The sequence below is a fragment of the Aspergillus karnatakaensis genome (genome assembly GCF_047715665.1).
Source record: "Aspergillus karnatakaensis strain CBS 102800 unplaced genomic scaffold BJY04scaffold_26, whole genome shotgun sequence".
Classification (NCBI taxonomy): Eukaryota; Fungi; Ascomycota; class Eurotiomycetes; order Eurotiales; family Aspergillaceae; genus Aspergillus; species Aspergillus karnatakaensis.
In genome coordinates this window covers 236,652-254,737 of record NW_027395738.1, presented here as the reverse complement: position 1 = coordinate 254,737, position 18,086 = coordinate 236,652, and the positions used below count along the sequence as shown (strand labels likewise).

General features: G+C 51.7%; 8 protein-coding genes and 1 non-coding gene across 9 annotated transcripts; 5 read left to right on the top strand and 4 right to left on the bottom strand.

The window, feature by feature from the left end:
- Nucleotides 1–7: 7 nt before the first annotated feature.
- BJY04DRAFT_189919 (O-methyltransferase) lies at nt 8–1,481 on the bottom strand. The gene is made up of 2 exons (XM_073711445.1): nt 481–1,481; nt 8–425 (listed from the first exon to the last, which is right to left on the bottom strand). The coding sequence occupies exons 1-2, from the start codon at nt 992–994 to the stop codon at nt 214–216; spliced, it is 726 nt and encodes a 241-aa protein (XP_073570915.1). The 5' UTR covers nt 995–1,481; the 3' UTR covers nt 8–213.
- A 51-nt stretch (nt 1,482–1,532) lies between these two features.
- On the top strand, nt 1,533–1,604 carry BJY04DRAFT_t81. Its single transcript has one exon. It is a non-coding gene; the product is annotated as a tRNA-Arg (tRNA).
- Nucleotides 1,605–2,046: 442 nt separating this feature from the next.
- Nucleotides 2,047–2,958, top strand: BJY04DRAFT_64952 (Zn(II)2Cys6 transcription factor domain-containing protein). The gene has a single exon (XM_073720807.1). It carries the CDS (start codon nt 2,156–2,158, stop codon nt 2,837–2,839), a length of 684 nt encoding a protein of 227 aa, XP_073570914.1. The 5' UTR covers nt 2,047–2,155; the 3' UTR covers nt 2,840–2,958.
- Nucleotides 2,959–3,281: 323 nt separating this feature from the next.
- Nucleotides 3,282–4,308, bottom strand: BJY04DRAFT_207753 (protein kinase; the record flags this gene model as incomplete). Its single annotated transcript, XM_073713897.1, has 4 exons — nt 3,282–3,507; nt 3,540–3,657; nt 3,801–4,116; nt 4,171–4,308. 4 exons carry the CDS (start codon nt 4,306–4,308, stop codon nt 3,282–3,284), a joined length of 798 nt encoding a protein of 265 aa, XP_073570913.1.
- Nucleotides 4,309–4,515: 207 nt separating this feature from the next.
- Nucleotides 4,516–8,610, bottom strand: chsA (chitin synthase I). The gene is made up of 6 exons (XM_073711444.1): nt 7,996–8,610; nt 7,524–7,708; nt 5,826–7,469; nt 5,378–5,779; nt 4,821–5,330; nt 4,516–4,771 (listed from the first exon to the last, which is right to left on the bottom strand). Exons 1-6 carry the CDS (start codon nt 8,012–8,014, stop codon nt 4,757–4,759), a joined length of 2,775 nt encoding a protein of 924 aa, XP_073570912.1. The 5' UTR covers nt 8,015–8,610; the 3' UTR covers nt 4,516–4,756.
- Nucleotides 8,611–9,174: 564 nt separating this feature from the next.
- On the top strand, nt 9,175–10,131 carry ltpA (tyrosine protein phosphatase LTP1). The gene is made up of 2 exons (XM_073720808.1): nt 9,175–9,435; nt 9,488–10,131. Exons 1-2 carry the CDS (start codon nt 9,369–9,371, stop codon nt 10,039–10,041), a joined length of 621 nt encoding a protein of 206 aa, XP_073570911.1. The 5' UTR covers nt 9,175–9,368; the 3' UTR covers nt 10,042–10,131.
- Nucleotides 10,084–11,011, bottom strand: BJY04DRAFT_189902 (demethoxyubiquinone hydroxylase family protein). The gene has a single exon (XM_073711443.1). It carries the CDS (start codon nt 10,956–10,958, stop codon nt 10,221–10,223), a length of 738 nt encoding a protein of 245 aa, XP_073570910.1. The 5' UTR covers nt 10,959–11,011; the 3' UTR covers nt 10,084–10,220.
- A 1-nt stretch (nt 11,012) lies between these two features.
- Nucleotides 11,013–13,719, top strand: BJY04DRAFT_189901 (RNA polymerase-associated protein). The gene is made up of 4 exons (XM_073711442.1): nt 11,013–11,720; nt 11,800–12,536; nt 12,583–12,722; nt 12,770–13,719. The coding sequence occupies exons 1-4, from the start codon at nt 11,497–11,499 to the stop codon at nt 13,469–13,471; spliced, it is 1,803 nt and encodes a 600-aa protein (XP_073570909.1). The 5' UTR covers nt 11,013–11,496; the 3' UTR covers nt 13,472–13,719.
- Nucleotides 13,720–14,007: 288 nt separating this feature from the next.
- On the top strand, nt 14,008–18,025 carry BJY04DRAFT_218612 (uncharacterized protein; the record flags this gene model as incomplete). Its single annotated transcript, XM_073716354.1, has 2 exons — nt 14,008–16,889; nt 16,936–18,025. The coding sequence occupies 2 exons, from the start codon at nt 14,008–14,010 to the stop codon at nt 18,023–18,025; spliced, it is 3,972 nt and encodes a 1,323-aa protein (XP_073570908.1).
- Between the last annotated feature and the right edge of the window lie 61 nt (nt 18,026–18,086).

Here is an 18,086-nt window from a genome sequence, read left to right as displayed (position 1 = left end):
TCGAACATTCTGTGGATGCATATCATTGGCCTTGCCTATACTTGCACATTGGCAATTTGCTACTCACAAGGTGGACTTTCTTGGTTATTGTAGACGTCTATGACCAAATACATTATCTGTAGACATTGCTAGACTCTATTCGAGAGCTGCATAACACTCATTAGGTGAGTGGAGACATACATCGTTAACTGTATAGCACCAGGATACAGACGTTCAATTCGCACTTGGCAAGTAAACACTCATCTCAAACCCATTCGTAAACGGCAAGGTCATATTCCGGAACCCACTCTCAGGATCCCGCAAGTACGCCAGCAATTCCGCATAGCCCTTTGCCCCAGAGATGGTATTATCAGTAAGCACAACAGCCCCATGGCGAAGATGCGGCTGAACAGTCTTGAGAGTCGGCAGGGCAAGTGCAGACCAAACTATCAGACCTTAGCGGGCAGCTCCGTAGAAACCAAAAGATAGATGCAAACTTACTATCCAACAAAAGCAGATCAACCTGCGGCAAGCCCGTCTTCAGCGTCTCGAGCAAATCACCCTCCCTCAGATCAATCTGGCCCGTCACCACATCCCCACACTCCGCCCAGTACTGGCGTGCGATCTTCGCCTTCTCGGCCTCCTTCTCCGTCGCGATCACAACACCCGACTTCCCCGTTGCAGCTTTCGTTTTGGATACAGCGAGAGCAAGGTAGATGGTGCTGACGCCGAAACTCGTGCCGGCTTCGACGATGTTGGTGGCGCCCATGGCGTTGATGAGCTGGTACACGAACTGGCATTTGTCTTCGTCTAGGGCGATGAACTTGTCGAGCATGAGCTGGTCAAAGGCGGATTTGGGATTTTCGCTGTTTTCCTTGAGGTCGTCGAGGACTGTGGAGGAGAAGACTTTGCCTTGGGTTGAGATGGCGGCTTCTTGGTCGAGGGAGATGCGGTGGAGTTTGGAGAGGAGGTGGCGGATGTGCTCGGGGGCGTCGATTGGCGTTGGAGTCGACATGTTGGCGGATGAGCTTGAGTGATAGGAGATGGGATGCTGGGGAGTGGATGAGAGGTATATATTGTATGCATGTCATTAGAAGGAGCAGGGCGCTGACTCACTCCATGCTTCTTCCCCACAATACGATACAAGCTAACCTCGGCCTTGACCATCCTGCTTCGGCATTCGTCAGTTCGACAGCAATCTAGACATGGAGTACTAACTAATGTACGATGTGATATTATGACAAATCGGCTAACCGCTTGTGCTGTCGTAGCATCTGGAGAGATCCGCGGAGAAAGATATATATAGTGTGTGGAGGATGATGCCAGAGAGATTTCTCACTGTCTATCAATCTAGTCATGCACAAATCATGGATGGATCTAGTGGACGGTAGAGATGGTACTAGAGAACGGACAGAGGAACAGAACTCGTCGTCACTCGAAATAGCCTCATGCTAGAGCGTGGATGTGGCATGGGTCGATTCGCTTGCAGTAGTTTGACCCAGCACTGTAATATAGCTTGATATTGCAAAATAAGAGCTGGAAATTCAACAACAGGCCTGCTGGCCCAATGGCAAGGCGCTTGACTACGAATCAAGAGATTGCAGGTTCGATCCCTGCGTAGGTCATGTGTTCTTTTTTTTTTTCGCTTGCATTTTAAATGTCTCCATTGAAGATGATAGCCACATACTCCGTACAGAGGGAATGGCAATAATTCTTTTTTGTTTGTACTAGTAAGCTGAATGGGAGCAGGGTCATTTGCATTTGTTAGTAGGTTGTTTGGAGTATATTCTGGCTCACTAGCTTTGCATACCCCCATACGCTCAGCCACCATGCACGTCCTTTGGTATGTAGACTGGACAGTGGAAAGACTGTCCTTACAAGCGCTTGTTCAGTATCGAGCCACTAGGCCCGAGGGAATGAAAACGTCAAGGCTGTACGGAGTCCTTGTACTAGCCTAGCTCTAGTACCCACTGTCAACTCCCAAGAGGTTCATGCACCAAGCCTCCTAGCGCTGACAGGAAAGACAAAGAAAGTTAACATTAGCCGCGCTAAATCCCCAAAATGAGTCACTTCATTCTTCCAAAACAATTAGGAGGAGAAGCACTGAAGCAGAAAAGGACGACCGGCGGCCCTTATTGTCTCTATCAACCGTAGTGAGCCCTTCGCAGCATCCAAAATGCCCAAAACCCAAACCAAAATCCCAACAGCGACAAAACTTCGAACATCCTGCGACGCCTGCACAGCGGCCAAAACACGCTGCTCAAAAGAGCAGCCTCAGTGCCTTCGATGTGTGAAACATGGCCATCAATGTGTCTACGGGCGCTCAAGACGCAAGGGGAAGCCTCCGATGGTTGCAAAGAAGGTGATCTCTCAGGCTTCGGAGGATGATCAGTTGACTCTCCGACCATGGTCTGGGTCGGCTTCTGCAGTAAATCTGCCATCCGGATGGTCGAAAGAGAGACGCTGGCATTTGGCGGATATGTTTCCTGAGATCGACTACAATGTGTCGTGTGGAAGTAGCTGGGATGCGATCGTGAGCTCCAGCTCATGGGCAGAGATGACCGCGCGCGGGACAGAGACAGATCTTCAGACTGGTCTGACCCCAGCGACCTTTCTGATTGAGGCTTTGGAGTGTGACGGACAGGTTTTCCCAGATAACTCGGATCCCCTGGTATACTCTCCACCAGGATCATGGCAATCTCTTACCGCAAGCCAAGGAACAGCGATGGACCGACAGACCAAGGAGAAAGGGCCCAGAGATAAATGGGAATGGAACGATTATCCGGGAGACATTGAGATGGGTCTGGGTCAGGAGTGTCTCGAAGCATACCATGGCTCTTTCACCGAAGATACCTGTTAGATACAGCCACCCCTCTATCAGAACGCACACAACGACAGATGCGGTCGACTACAATACACGCCCGAGACCAACATATCAATCGTGCACTTGGCACCTTCTAGCTTCTTCCGGGTCAGCTCAAGCTCAAGCTCAAGCTCATACGTTACAGCGCTATGGCTCCCGCGCGTACTCTAGCACTGCAGGAGCGATCACGGTTCATGAGGAAGGAGCCTGGACTACGTGGACGGATTCGCGGGTCTAGTCGCTCCTTCCTTCTTGGTCATTCCTCGGATGAGGCAGGTGCGATGGGTTGGTCGATCGCTCTTTCCTGTTGGAATTCATTCGGTCCTCAGTCGTGCTTTCCTGTCTCGGTTCATCTCCATGAAAACAAGGCTCGACAGCCGTTGAAACCGGATGTTCACTACGCGTCGACTTATCTCGGCCAACCTTAAGGCTACTCCGCTTATATATCCTGAGCAATGTCCAGCCCATCAAGATGAAGGATACATTCGGCGTTGAGCTTGCTGCGATTTATTTCTTGGATGGAATCCCCCACATGTTCGGCTGAATCAATTTGAGACAACCAACACTGCTTGATAATCTCTCCACACGGAATGGCAGAAACATCAGGAAACTCCTTTCTCTTGAGAAGCTCTTCCACCTGATCGCTAGGGATCTCCTCGTAGGGGCTGGTTCTTGAAAAATCTCATAGAGGGTCGACCCGAGTGCAAACAGATCCGTAGCCACAGTAGGAGGCTCTTTCCAGTGTCGTGGGAGATAGAACCGAGTTCCCTCCCCAGAGGCCGGTTTAGACCCATCTAGCGAAGAGCCGGAAAAGTCTATAATCTTGATGTTGAGATTCCGTCCAAGAGGAGATTCCGCGGTTTGATGTCGCAGTGGATTATGCCGTTACGATGCAGAAGAGAAACGGCCTGCGCGATTTGATACGCCTACTTTAACTTCATGCTCATCAGTATCGAACTTCCAGCTTGAATGTGTGTTTTGAGATCACTGTTTTCCATGTATTCAAGGATAAGGCCGTCCCTGGAGTGACCTATCACCCGTACTAACCTCTCATGCGGGCCAAGGCGATGATAGATACTGGCTTCTTTGGCAATGTCCAGGATGTGGTTTTCCATTTCAGCGTCGGGGAATGGCGATTTGAGGACGGTACCATCATCAAGCAGTTCCACAATCCCAGTTAGCCCTCCAGATATAAACTGGCCTTGAGCATCTCTTGTAATGGTTTTGACCTTTCCGTGCCCGGTTTCATTTGCTTCGGGATCGTATTGAGGTCTCTATTGCAATTCAGCCAAGAAGCCCTTGCAATAGAAGGGAAGCTCGACATTTACCACTCCAATATCAGGGCAGGTGGGCCAGTAGATCAGGCGTGACAGGGGAGAAATCGACACAATTTGTATCAACTCCTTGAGACTACAACACACTAAGAGAAGTCGCCTCACTGTCTGCGACAAGAGCATAAAAGCCATTGAACCGCGGCGCTTGCTTTGCTGCTTGAAAGCACGCACTGCAGGGGAAGAGATGGGTCATAGACCTACGGTGGTGAAGGACAATGAATAATTGACAATGAGGCCGAAGTAAGGTGGCTGGAGTAAGGTGGGTGGCCGTGCGGCGTGAAGGTCCAAGCGAAAAGCATCACCCGTAGACATCACATGATTCGACGCCTTTGAGACAAATACCAAACAAAATAAGGTGCCATATAAAGCTACCTAAGCTAACACAATCATACATTCGAGATATGGTATCAAGTCGTCTACAAACATAAGATTATATCCAGCTCCAGCTTGACAAATACCTTTAAAAACCAATCAAAAACCGTAACCCATTTTCTTTATCGTCGTTGCAACATGCTGAACCTGCAGAGAGAGAAACCGTCGCCAGTAAATGCTGGAGGTTGATACAAAACTTCTAATGAGATTATACACCGCGGAACTAGACAATTGTTAGTTTTGGAGCCAATGTTTGCAAGAAGAGGACTCACCATCCGCACAACCAAAAACCACATGGCACCAAGAAACTTGAAGATCGAGAGACCGGCGACACTCCACAGAACAACAGCCATGTAGATGTTGGCTCGGTTGTTCTCATCCGTCTCAGCTTGGTCAGGGTCGTCGCTGGCGAAGCGATCAAGACCCGCAGCACTGAGCACCACTGCGCCCAGGGCAAAGTTACAGAACACCCAAACGAGAACGACAGCAGATCGGAATCCCTTGTAATAATCGGCCTGCTTCTCCTCCTCCGAGATCGTCTTGATCTCTTTAGGTGGCTTCTGTGCGAACTTGACGAGTTCCGCCTCGTACTGCGCATTCAGATCGCCATCGTCTTGTGGGATTTGGACATCGACCTTGCCACCAGGCTTGAGGGTCGCGGAGGGCAGCTTTTCGGCTTTGTCGTCGCCCTTCGTACCCCATGTAATATCGTGAGTGTTACAAAAGGCGTAAATATTGAGGACATTGATATAGGTCGGGGTAAGAAGGATGTATTGAATGAACTGTGACTGTTAGCAATGTATAATATCACCCAAAATGTCAAACTTACGCAGGTGAACATGTGCCACGGGTCGAGGAAGAGAACCGAAGCAAGAAACCACATAACGTAGGTTGAGCCAAGAGAGACAATAATGGAGAAGAACGTGCTGTTGGTGAAGAGCGTGGAAAAGGTAAAGCTTCCGTCTTCGACCTCCTCTTGAATCGACCTTACCGTCACAAAGACCGCAGCAAAGGCAAGGTATATCATGATAAAAACCCAGAAGTAGACCATCGTCATATACAACTTATTCGACCCGCCTGGGCGGTTACCCAGAGCCAGCACGAAACAAGTCACCAGAGTCGCAAGATAGAGCCATTCGAATATCACTCCTAGAACGTTACCCGCCGTGCCTAGCAGGTTGGGGTCGCCGAGGTACGTTGTGAGGATATGAAAAACCAGGAAGAAATTACCCTTCGTCAATTAGTATTTGGTACTTCTCGAGCGTCGGGGGACTTACAATGCCAAACCAGGCGAACAGCATATTGATCGTCTGGTACAGCGTCTCGATGGACAACATGAATTTGCGCATGAAGCTGTGCTCACTGCGCCAGAGCTGGTAGAAGTGGGTAATGGCATAAACAGCAGCAAAGAAACTACCGTTGAGCCATCGACGACGTTGGAGAATAAACTCCGCCATCTGATCCGGCACATCGGTCTCACCAGTCGAGGACTTGACGTAACGAAGCAGCCAGCGGCTGTTGCGCTTGGTGACAATCTCGAAACACAGAATTCGATCTTCGGCCAGGTACATGTTTGCAGTGAAAATACCCGCGTTGGCACCGTGCATCTTCTCTCCCAGGAAATACCGCTCCAACGGTCCTTGTCCGTTCTTACCGTTCTGCAGCGCAATATATCGATATGCAGAAAAGGCACCGGGAAGCACAGAAATGAACCCGAAAGCAGATTCTAGCGGCTTGTCGAGGATGTTACTTAGCTTGTACTCAAAGTTTTGTCCAGCGACCAGCGGGTTAATAAGCTTCTTTCCATGATCCAACATGACCTTGATCTCGCCACAAGCTCCTCCGCAATTCGGCTCGACATCAAAAGCCTTCCAGAGGCGATAGATTGAGTCCTTGCCGGGCTGGGTTCCGGCATCGAGCAAAACACAAATGTTCGGATCAAGAACACGACCGAATGCCTGGAAAAACCAACGGTGGGAGTTGATCTTCTTTTGATTCTTTTCCTTGAGGCAGAAAATCATCTGCACCGGGACTCCAGTGCGAGGCTTGAGGTGAACCTGAGTTCCCTTCAACTCCAACCCGACCTGCGTTGTGTACTCATAAATATGCGCCGTCACGTCCTTGCCGTTCACTTGTTGCTTGGCGATGCCATCCTGATAACATCCCAAACCAGCAAGCACGGCGCGAGTGCGCGGGTTGATCTTCGCACGACCGTCGCTAATAACGCAAACCACAATCTTCTTCCAAGCGTCCTTACCCCAAGTCTTGCTTCGAGTTCTCGAGCACATGTGCTCAATATTCTTGAATACACCAATCATCGTTCGCGCGAACAGAAAGTCATCCTCGTTGTACATGGTCACCACGATGAAAAGCTCGGTGTGGCGTGGTTTGGCGAAAAGCTTCTGGCGCAGGGTGAAGCGCTCTTCGAAGAACTCTGACGGATCGCAAGTAGCCGCGGAGTAGCGCATATGCGTGAACTCATCGCGCTGAGAGTTTTCGGCGTGAGGAATCTGGTTGAGCAGTTTTGGGGCGATAGGGCAATCAAGAACCAGGTTGCCCTGGAACAGTTGCACCTCTTTCACGGTTTTCCACCGTCGAATGGGGGCTGGACTCGGTGTAGGGGCGATCGCAGCGTCCTCTTGATATTCATCGCTATATGGGTTCTGCGCTTGGAAGGGGTCTTCCGGCTGTAGAATAGGCTCGTCATCGTGGTATGAATGTTGCGGGCCGGAGTATTGTCCAAGATCGTAGTCATCAGGGCCTGGTGTGACAGTAGGCTGGTAAGGTTGGTTGTAGTAGGCGTCATGGTGCGCCTGAGGGTCGACGGAGTACTCGTAGCCCGGGTAGTTTTGCCGTTCATGGTGTTGCGATTCGTAGGCTTCGTTGTGACCGTAAGAGTGCGGTATCCTTTCGACGGAGAACTATCAAGCGACAGTAATTAGCTTTAGTATACCATGTCGAGTCTAATGTCTCACTGTAGGTTGCTCCGCCAGACGGTCACTTGAGGGCATTTGGAGATGATCGCGTTGCCCATATGGGCTATCAGTCAATTGATAACCTTCGAGCGGCCGCCCGGGCGACGGTGAGCGAGTACTGCTTAGATTACTGGGCTGCATAATGGGCGAACGTGCGTCGTGGCCGTCGTCCCCATAGGGGTCTCCTAAGCTCGGATGTCAGTGACTTGTGGACGATGCGCCGGCAATGGGAAATGTCGCGACCACAATTGCCAGACAACGGATTGTAGTTGGGGAGAAGCTTCGAGGCTTGCACGATAATAATAATAATACGAATAAGAATCGTCACCCCTCACACAGAGCATGCATCGGAGCTAGAGTTTCAGGAGGGAAATTGGATGCGGAGAATGAAGGGGAGCCGCGCAATGCACCATCGGGCCCAAGCAGAATAGCCAAGCGACAAGCAAGATAAGGGGAGCAATGGTGTACTGACCCAAGCGGTTATAGGACATATTGGCGGCAGACTATCAAGTGATCAGCCTGCTCCAATAATGGGTGACCCCTGGGAATTCCTCCGAGAGGGAAGTGCTGGAATGCGCAACAGGCGTTGGAGCACGCTGGGAAGCTTAAAACCCCCGTTTCTCGGCAGAGTTTCGAAAGCAAAAGGGGTGACGAGTCGTGATATCTCTGTGCAACGCTGACAGAGGTTCCTGAGGAGAGAAAACCGAGAGACCGAGTTGATATGAGGAGGAAGAGAGAGAAAAGGATCAGGTGCAGCTTGAACAGCGAGCGGCTGCAGATGTTTGACGGGGCTTGGAAACGAAGCCAAGTGGATGCAGCGCCACAGATATTCAAAGGTGCCTATTCCTTGGATCTGGGGCAGAGCAGGATATGAGGAATGGGATCGAATCTTGATCTGAAAATAGTTTCTCTCGTCAGTTCAGTTCAGGTTGCTGAATGTATTACGGGTTCTGGTCCATCGAGAGATTTCAGTTGTAGCTGTTCCGTACCCTGGATGTCTCCCAATGCAACAACAATGAAAGATTTCAAGAACAGTCAGTCCCCTGAAACCGTCGCTACCCACTCTATGATGACTGACAAGCAACATCCATGGAACAAAAGTGTCGAACTTGCGATAACAAGTTGACACTGGGGGACCCCCAGCCCCACCTGTCGCTAGGCCAACCACTGATTGATGACGCTGCTCTTGTTGAGATCCTGGGCGACGAAGCCCACACTGCCACAGCCCTGTGGCGGTGATCCTCTGCAACACCTGATTCGCTTCCTTCTGACAGTCCCTGCAGTTCTTTTTTTAAACTATCCTGGAGCCTGCGAGGGCAAACCTTTCTTCTGTCGTACAGCACGTCGTCAGCTGTTCATGATTCATGGCGAGACGATAAGCGGGGTAACGGTCGATCAGTCTTTACGAGTACGGACTACGGAGTACTTGATCTGCTATGTGATTGTGTTTCGATGAAGTTTGAACAAATATCAGAGAGCTTATCTAAATGTTGTTACTGCTCGCCTGATCTAGATATATTCGAGGACCGGACTCCTGGGGCGTTCATCTCAGCAGTCAGGTCACAGGTGAGACTTCCCAGACGCCACAGTATATCCCTCTGATTATTGATAAAAGAGCGTACCATCGCTGCTTGAATCAGCCTTTGTAAGCCTAATCTCTCGTAACAATAGGTATCGTCGGGAAACACTCGGGAGCCGGAGTGGACAAAGTATAGTGGCGACGAGATATAGCCTGATGCCTAAGGCCAGAAAAACAGCCTATCGATAACGGAGATCGCAGAAAACCCCGCCTTCTTCAAGCATCTAATTCACACCATCGAGGCTTTCCTCCATAGAAACAGGATCATGACGACAGAAACCCCTTCCAATGGCCAACCGGTCAATGTGCTGTTCGTCTGCCTTGGCAATATTTGTGCGCTCCCCGTTTGATGGCCATGAGACCCGGACTTTACTGACGACTCTAGGCCGATCTCCCATGGCACACGGCGTTTTTCAAAATGTCGCATCCGCTCACCCTCTAATCAATAAGATCGACTCCGCCGGTACAGGCGCCTACCATGCTGGCGAACCCTCGGACTCACGTACGATGAGCACTCTTCGTCGCCACAACATCCGAAACTTCAACCACCTCGCCCGGAAGGTCACACTCGAGGACTTTATTCAATTCGACTATCTCATTGCGATGGATCAGTACAACCTGGAGGATCTATTAGAGTTGCGGTCCTCTATATTGTCAACTAATAGCAAGACGACTGCCCGTGTCGCTCGTGGGAAAGGCACGAGGGCCGCTTCGGCCGCTTCAATAACTGCCAGTGTTGAGGCTGGTGCTAAGGTTGCGGAGGTGCGTTTGTTCGGTGACTACGGAGCTGGAGGAGTTTTGCATGAGAAAGCCGGCGGTGGCGAGATTGTTCAGGATCCGTACTATGGTGGTGCCAATGGCTTCGAGGAAGTTTACCAGCAGGTGGTGCGATTTTCGAAGAACTTTCTTGATTACCTCGAGAAGAAGAACCAGAACTAGATATGATCGTCATGTTGATACCCTTGCTAAACAAAATAGATTTGTATTCTCGTTCGCCTGATAGCGATGGCTCGAATTACCCAAAATAATCCAAGATATTGTACATATTCCAAGCCTATTGTACACCCTACTATACAATGTTCATAGCCAAGCCAATTATTCCTCCAATATTTCTCCAACTATACCCGCTCGCTAATCTTGATGGCCGTCCTGCATCCGAGTCGGATAACATTGACCAGCGGATCATACGGTTGAGCCTCTTTGGAATCGTTCTCCACCGCGTGGTCCAGATGCTCGAGTTCCTCATCGCGAATTCTTCGGAATGTCGTGAGCATGTCCTTAAGCTCATCGTCCAGCTCCTCTCCACGACTCTGCGCATCGGCCTCCCACGACAGTATCTCCCGAACTTGTTCGTTGTAATGTGACCCAATTTCCGTCTCCACAGCCTCCGTGCAAGCCATTGCTGCCTCCCGCCCCATCACTCCCGTGGACCAGCCCAGAAATGTCGCCGCGGCCTCCCATAATGGATACATCGCGGTTGGTCGGATTCGATGCTTGGCAATCATTTGGTTGAACGTGGTCAAATGGCCCGCCTCCTGGTCGTACATGTGCTTCATCAACGGGCGTAGATGTGGGTGCGAACGGACGACTTGGGGGGTTTGCGCGGTATAAATCAGCGTCGCGGCGAGCTCTCCGGCCTGATTCACCCGCAACGCACTGTCGAGAAATTCCCTCTGCTTCTTATTGAGAACATATTTCGGCTTCGGACTTTCCGGAATTGACTGTTCTGTTGACTTGTATACCGGCGTGGTGTGGAACTGTCGGTGACGGAGGGCGGACGGGGCGAGAAAATCCAGCAGGAGCGGCGCTGCTGGTCGATGGCATGCAAGCGATTGGCACCTCTGAATTAACCCCATTCTCAGCAGCTGTAGTAATTGGTATGAAGACAAAACCCCAAGCCGAAGTGGTCCGATGGAAAAGAACAGCCGCGCGTTTAGGGAGGGAATCCGGCCCGGCTCGGCACGCCAACCCTGGACTGAACGTCATGGCCGGACCCAATAACAGTCCAGCTGTGATTTCTGGTGGTCTCTTCAGACTTCACTCTTTCAACCCGCCACTCCCCAGTTGCTTTCTATCACCCTTCCCTTCACCCAGCTGTTTTGTCTGGTGATATTTTGCTATAATTACTTTATTTGTTTGTTTTTCTGTGATTTTTATATCTATATACCCGAAGTGTGTCTCGATCTGTGTTCGGTCTTGCCACCAACGACCCTTTTCCGATTCATTGCGCCAGCTGCTCAGGGGTCTGTCGTTCATTATTACATTGGCGAGTGTTTTCGACTTGGAAACGCGACTGTCACTCGCTAGGAAGATTCTGCGCCCTTTGAAACGGGTGCCCCTACACAATTGCCTCAAAGTTCCGGCCGAAGACCCGCCGAACGTCAGTGAATCACCATGGCGGATGATTTGGACGCAGAGTTGCTCGCCCTCGCGGGTGACGACTCGGATGAAGAGTCATCTTCCCCTCCACGCAAGCTTCCCTCCGCATCACCCGCTCCTTCAGCATCCCCACGATCTCCCGAACCAACGTCAACGATGGGTCGTAAAGGAACAGCGAAACCTGTTCGACGTCCTCGCAAGTCACGTAGGGACGACGATGATGAGGAAGACGGTGAAATGTACGTTGTGTTCCCCACAAACCTCACTTTGACGTAGCATAGTGGTTCAGCAGACGACTGACAAACTCGGCCCATGCAGATCAGGAGCCGATTCTCTCAACTCAGCGAGCATGTCAGAGTCAGAAGCAGCATCAGATTCCGAGGGCTCGGATGCAGAGATCGAAGATGCCGGCCCCATTTACCCTTACGAGAAGCTCTACCATTCCGCCCAAGACAAGAAGGATATCATGGCGATGCCTGAGATCCAAAGAGAGCAGATTCTTTCGGAGCGTGCGCAAGAAGTAGACCGACATAACCAGGATCTCGCTCTCCGTCGTCTCCTGGCCTCTCGAGAGAAGGAAGAAGCTCGCAAAGCAAAGAAGAACAAGCGCAAGGCTAGTGCAGCCAACCTCGACGAAGGCAACCGCAAAAGCTCTCGGCAAAAGACAACGCTCGGTGGTCGCAAAGTTGGCGAAGCATCAGAAGCTATTGAGGCATATAAACGACAGCGAGAGCAGAAGGGAAAGCGTGATGAGCAGCGACGCCGAGATACTAGCACCAAGGACCATAAATCGAGGTCCCAGGTCTCCGACGATGATGCAGAAGGGGATAGCGAGGTTGAATGGGATGAGCGTGAACGTACGCCGTCTCCTCCAAAGGACGATCCTCCCGCTGAACTACGTGACATTGAGCGCGCTCGCGTTGGCAGAACCAACTTTGCACAGGTTTGCTTCTATCCTGGATTCGAAGAAGCTATCACCGGGTGTTATGTTCGTCTCAATGTTGGGCCGAATAGGGAAACTGGGGTCAACGAGTATCGCCTAAGCTTGATAACAGGTATGTGCTAGTCAACCGTCCAGCGGCCTGCTGCTAACGTTCATAGGGTTCACCGAAGGAAAGCCTTATACTCTTGAAGGAGCAAACGGTCGAAAGTTTTCCACCACGCAGTATGCTGTTCTCGCCCATGGTAAAGCGACCAAGCCATTTCCATTCGTCGCAACTTCCGAGTCGCCGTTCACAGAAGTATGCCTATCCGCTCGCATGCTTTGATTCAAGCTAATTGTTAACAGGCTGAATACAACCGCTACCGACAAGTCATGGCAGTTGAAGACTGCAAGATAGCCACAAAGTCCCAGCTAGCTAAGAAAGTTGTCGACATCAACCGCCTACTCAACCACCAGTTCACCAAGGAGGAGCTCAACGAAAAACTGCGCAAGCAAGGGTCCGGTGACTCCAAAATGACTATCTTCAAGCGAGTCGAAACCGAGAAGCAGTTGAAACTCGCCAAGGAAGTCGGCGATACGGCCGAAGTCGAGAGACTCCAAGCCGAGCTCGCAAGCCAGACCCCTAAAGCCAACATTGCCAAACCACGTACCGACAAGCTTTCAGAACACGAGCGTCTAGCCCAACTCAACTTGCGGAACCAGAAACTCAACTACGAAAACGTGCGGCGCGCACAGCTCGAAGAGCGAAAGCAAAGCCGGATAGCTGCCGCCGCTGCCGCTCGTGGCGAAGCCCCAATGAACCCCTTCCTCCGTGTCAAAACTCGCGCAAAAACTCACCACGACGTCAACGGGTCAAAGGATGACGTCCCTAGCCGTAGCGCAACGCCCGCCTCCGGGGCCTCAAAAGCAAACACACCCAGCCAGAACGGGACGCCCTCGAACTCGCAAAACAAGTCATTCAAGGGCGGCGCCACGAAGATCCGTCACCGGAACATGGACGACGAGAACATTGCCGCGCTAGACCTGGACATTGACATTGAAATTTAAGTTTCCTTCTTGGATATATTGGCCTTCAACCCTTTCACAACTATTTCTTTATCTCATCTGTCTTTCCTCTAAACTTATTCATGGTTTTTCAAATACCAACCGTGCAAACGGTGAAGCATCAGGCGCAGCGGTTCTTATCTCATCGTTCTTATTTGTTCAGGGACGGACGGTCCTTCTATGTTTGGCGTTCTACTCTACCGCGTGCGGTTTGTATTACTAGAAAAGAAAATGATATCTTTTGGCTACTATCGTATCTCCACAGCTCATGTACATCGGCAGATGATGTACTCCGTATGTAGTGTCGAAGTCACGTGTAAGACGCGCTCTCGCGCCGTCGCGTCGTCTTCCACCCACCCACCCGCGTGGATTCCCGCCCTAGATTTGTAGCGGTGGAACGCAAGCACCAGCAACGCAACAGCTCAAATCACCTCTTCAATTAAACCTCACGACCCATTGAATTTCTAATATGACCTTTCCACCAAATTAATGCCTCTCTAAACTCATATACACCTGGTCTCCAACCAAAATCTCACAGAATGTCCACCCCCTCCACACCGCGCTCAACGCGCTCCGCCGCGTCTCCCAACGCCTCACCACAAAATGAGATCCTCACACCGGGCCGAAAAATCAAGGCTATGCTTGCAGAATTCGACAGTGATTCAGATTCCGAAACCGAGAAGCAGTCCACACGGAGATCGAACGCGCTTTTCACGACCTCAGCACATAATATCTCGAGCGAGAAGTCCAACCCGGACACAGCACGCCCATTGACAGCGGAAAACGATGGTGGGAACGATGACGACGAGGATGAAGAGATAATTATGCCTCGAGGCCGTATGGCGGCGCGGCTACAAGGTCTCGCATCGTCTTCAGGTAATTCGAAAGAGAACGAAACCGGCGAACCTACGGAATCCGCGTTCGATCGAGTGTCGAAGATTTTACGGGCGGGGAATGAGAAGGAGACTGAACAGGATATGGATACGCGTCGTGACTCGATAGAGGATGACTCCGATGATGATCTTCCTGCGGCTGGACCGCGACGGAGAGGGCGGCAGGCGGATGTGACGCGTGATGAGAATGAGGATGCAGAGTCGGTTCAGTCACGGGCTCGTTCTTATTCGCCGTTGTTTGTGTCTTCACCTACGAAGCCGCCTGATGAACACGAGCAGGCAGGGACAGACTCAGAAACTGAAGAAGCACCCAAGAAAAACAACAGGTTCCTCGCTCTCGTGGCACAGAAACGTAAAGAGCGCGAAGAGAAGGAACGTATCGAAGCTGAGAAGAAGGCCGCAAGAGCCAAGGAACAACAATCGCTGGTTCCCAACATGTTTACGGATGACGAGAGCGCTGACGATAACGGCTCCGCTCGCAAGAAGAAGTCAAAGTCGAAATCGAAGTCTGCAGAAAAGTCGGAGCGTCCTGCACGAAAGGCCGGCAAGAAGGCTCTTGAAGAGATGAACCGCGAGACCCAGCGGATGAGCAGGAATATGCAGCTAGCTCACCAGGCGCAGACAAAGAAGAAAATCACCAAGGAGAGTTTCTTTGCACGATTCAACTTCATGCAGCCTCAGGAACAGGCTCGTCCGGAGCAGAATGCGGAGAACTCCTCGACTACCGCGGAGTCGCAGCATTCGTCAGATGTGGAGGCACAGAAGGACAGGGAGACGCCGCAGACGTCGCCTGCTCTCCCACCTGCAGATGGTCCAGAGAAGTCGAAAGCTCAGGAGGAGGAGATCAATTTTCCAAGCTTAGAACAAATTCTGAGCGAACCAGCGGATCTTGACACATACACTGCAGAAGAACAAGCCGTCCAACCTCCCAAGTCCACGACAAAACTCTCTAGCATCCAGAAAGGCAAACTCCCCATGCGAGTCGCTCCCGTCCGCGTCCGCCTCACCCGGGAGCAAGTTGCCCGCCAACAAAAAGACGACTCCGATAGCGACCTCGAAATCGTCACATCCCCCGCTAAAAGCCGCCGTATCGCTGCCTTTGAAAACCTACCGGCACGTCACAACCAGGAACCAGCATCCGTCTTCAGGCTGAAAGCACTCGCACAGCTTACCTCGCCGGACAGGAAGACGTCTTCGATGAACTCCGCCGAGCTTTCTGCGAGTCTTCTGCTCCAAGCGAAACAGCAGGCTGCAAAGGAACGGATGGAGCGGATTGAGGAGCTGAGGGCTAAAGGTATTGTTGTTGAGACGGCGGCTGAGCGGGCGGCTTTTGAGGATGAGGTTGAGAATCTGGTTGAGAAGGCGAGGCAGGAGGGTGAGGAGATTGCGAAGATGGAAAGGGCGGCGAAGAAGAGGGAGAATGGCGGCAATGGAGATGAGGATGATGATAGCGATTTTGAGCCTTCGGGGTCGGAGGATGAGGGTGAGGGTCGCGCTGGGGTGGATGAGGATGAGGATGAGGAGGATGAGGATGACGAAGAAGACGAAGATGAAGAGATGGAGGATGCAGCTAATGTTAACAAGGAAGGGAACCTGATTGATTCTGAAGCTGGTGAAGATGATGACGACGACGAAGACTCTGAGGATGAACAGATGCTTGAACCGGCAATGGAGCCAGAAATTCCGACTCAAAGACGCAAGCGGCCTACACGGGTCGTCAGTGACGACGAGGACGAAGAAGACCAGGCACCAAAGACACCCGCCAAACCGATCAACCCCTTCGTCAACTCCGTCGAACGACCAAATATCCCCGTCAAGCCAACCGAAGCCACAATGAGCCTCACGCAAGCTTTCGCAGGCACACTTGCCACGAGCCAGGATATGAGCCAACCCGCTTCAACGGTGCCCCATTCACTGCCAGAGCCTATACCCATGACCATGCACGAGGAGCCGGATTCCCAATTCATCGTCAAAGACAGCCAAGAACAACGTGCTGGTTCCGTTGATCTATTTGGAAATTGGCAGCCCACGAGAATCTCAGAGTCTCCTGCACCTATGTCTCAACTCCCCGATCCAACTCAGGATGCCGGTTTTGTTTACTCGCCATTTGACCCAAGCAAGCGATTTATGAGCACTCCTATGTCGACTATCGACACGGTTATTGTGAATCAGGACCAGTCGCCTATCGCATCTCGCAGCCGAAAGAATCTAAAACGTGGAAAAGCCCCGGAACTCTCTGCAATTGAGGAGCAAGAAGAGAACGGGTTTGAGATTGACGCGAGTGCTTTCGACGTCATGAAGACGGCGGCAAAGAAGTCTAGCAAGGCCGCTGAGCTGTTCGACCGCAACAAGAGCAAGGCCAAGGATGTGGTAGAAGAAGCCGCCGAAGAGTCTGACGACGAATATGCCGGTCTTGGAGGTGCAAGCGATGACGATGCGGACGATGAGGAGAACGCTCTCGACAGGGAAATGATTGATGACAACAGTGGTATCAAGGCCGATGCAAAGCAGCTGGCTGCTCTCAACGCGTATGTTTACTCTAATTGATTTCTAACAAATATTGACCGTACATAGACTCCACCAACGAAATGCAGACGAAAAGGATGTAGCAAAGCTGTTGAAGGACATTACAACGGGAGCACTCCGCCGTCGCCGCGGCGGCGCAGACGATGAATTCGACCTCGACGACTCAGACGACGAGCTCCTGGCCCGCCGTCGCCAGAAGCAACGAGAGTTTGCACGCATGCGCAACGCTCTGCTCGCTGATGAAAAGGTTGGCGAGATCGCCGAGAACCCTAAGAAGGCAGCTTTCTTCAAGGCCATTGAAGATAGGGACGATGACGATGACTTTGGTCTTGATTTCCTAGGGGACGAGCATCAGAGTAGTACTCAGGATGATCCATCCTCACAGGGAACTGCGCAAGAGGGTGAAGGCGAAAGCAATAAGAGGAAGAGACCTCTTGAGCCCTCCGCGGAGGATGTCAACAACCGCCCGCCCCCTCACCTGCGCCGGAAACCCGCCAGTGCTATGTCTAAGAAACCCGCATCCCTGGCCGAGATCCGCGAAACGCTTTCCTTCCTCACAGAGAGACCTGAATACGACTCCTTCCAGGAAGACGCCTCCGTCGATGAGGACGACAATGTCAACGAAGGCGAGGAGCACGCTAACAACGATGGCCGTGAGGACTCAGAAGAACCCCCTATTACAAGCCGCTCCAACTCCCGCGAACAATCTCCTCAATTCACCCACCCCCGCCGCACACGCGGACCCGTCGTCGACCGCCTCGCCCTCCTCCGGCAAGCATCCTCGAATTCCGCCACAACAGCCTCATCAAGCACGCGCTTCGCATTCCACGCCGGCGCCGCAAGCGACAAGGCGACCTCTTTCGGCTTCAAGCCGCCGATTCTACGCAAGTCTGCCACTGCATCGTCCTCGAGCTCCGGCTCGGTCTCTGATTCGTCCCGTGGCGTGACGAAGGGGTCTTCTGGAGCTGGTGTGGCGAAGAAGGGCTCTGTCAACTATTATACGGCAGCCAGGGAGCGAGAGAGGGAGAGACAGCTGCGCACGCAGAGTAGAAACCGGGGGTCGAATGTCGCAGCGTTGTTGGAGAAGCATGCTAGTAATAGGCTTGGGTCCCTTGGAGGAACGGGCACGTGGGATTAATTGGGTGGGTTTGGTTTACTGCTTGAATTTGCAAGGCGTTTCGGTAGAATTATGGGGCGTA

Coding starts and splice junctions, on each gene's coding strand:
- BJY04DRAFT_189919 (XM_073711445.1), bottom strand. CDS start 994: ATGTCGACTCCAACGCCAATCGACGCCCCCGAGCACATCCGCCACCTC. Junction 426..480: donor TGATCTGCTTTTGTTGGATA/GTAAGTTTGCAT, acceptor AAGGTCTGATAG/TTTGGTCTGCACTTGCCCTG.
- BJY04DRAFT_64952 (XM_073720807.1), top strand. CDS start 2,156: ATGCCCAAAACCCAAACCAAAATCCCAACAGCGACAAAACTTCGAACA.
- chsA (XM_073711444.1), bottom strand. Junction 5,780..5,825: donor TGTTCGCCTGGTTTGGCATT/GTAAGTCCCCCG, acceptor TAATTGACGAAG/GGTAATTTCTTCCTGGTTTT. Junction 5,331..5,377: donor CGTGGCACATGTTCACCTGC/GTAAGTTTGACA, acceptor TAACAGTCACAG/TTCATTCAATACATCCTTCT.
- ltpA (XM_073720808.1), top strand. CDS start 9,369: ATGACGACAGAAACCCCTTCCAATGGCCAACCGGTCAATGTGCTGTTC. Junction 9,436..9,487: donor CGTCTGCCTTGGCAATATTT/GTGCGCTCCCCG, acceptor TGACGACTCTAG/GCCGATCTCCCATGGCACAC.
- BJY04DRAFT_189902 (XM_073711443.1), bottom strand. CDS start 10,958: ATGGGGTTAATTCAGAGGTGCCAATCGCTTGCATGCCATCGACCAGCA.
- BJY04DRAFT_189901 (XM_073711442.1), top strand. CDS start 11,497: ATGGCGGATGATTTGGACGCAGAGTTGCTCGCCCTCGCGGGTGACGAC. Junction 12,537..12,582: donor TCGCCTAAGCTTGATAACAG/GTATGTGCTAGT, acceptor TAACGTTCATAG/GGTTCACCGAAGGAAAGCCT. Junction 12,723..12,769: donor CCGAGTCGCCGTTCACAGAA/GTATGCCTATCC, acceptor AATTGTTAACAG/GCTGAATACAACCGCTACCG.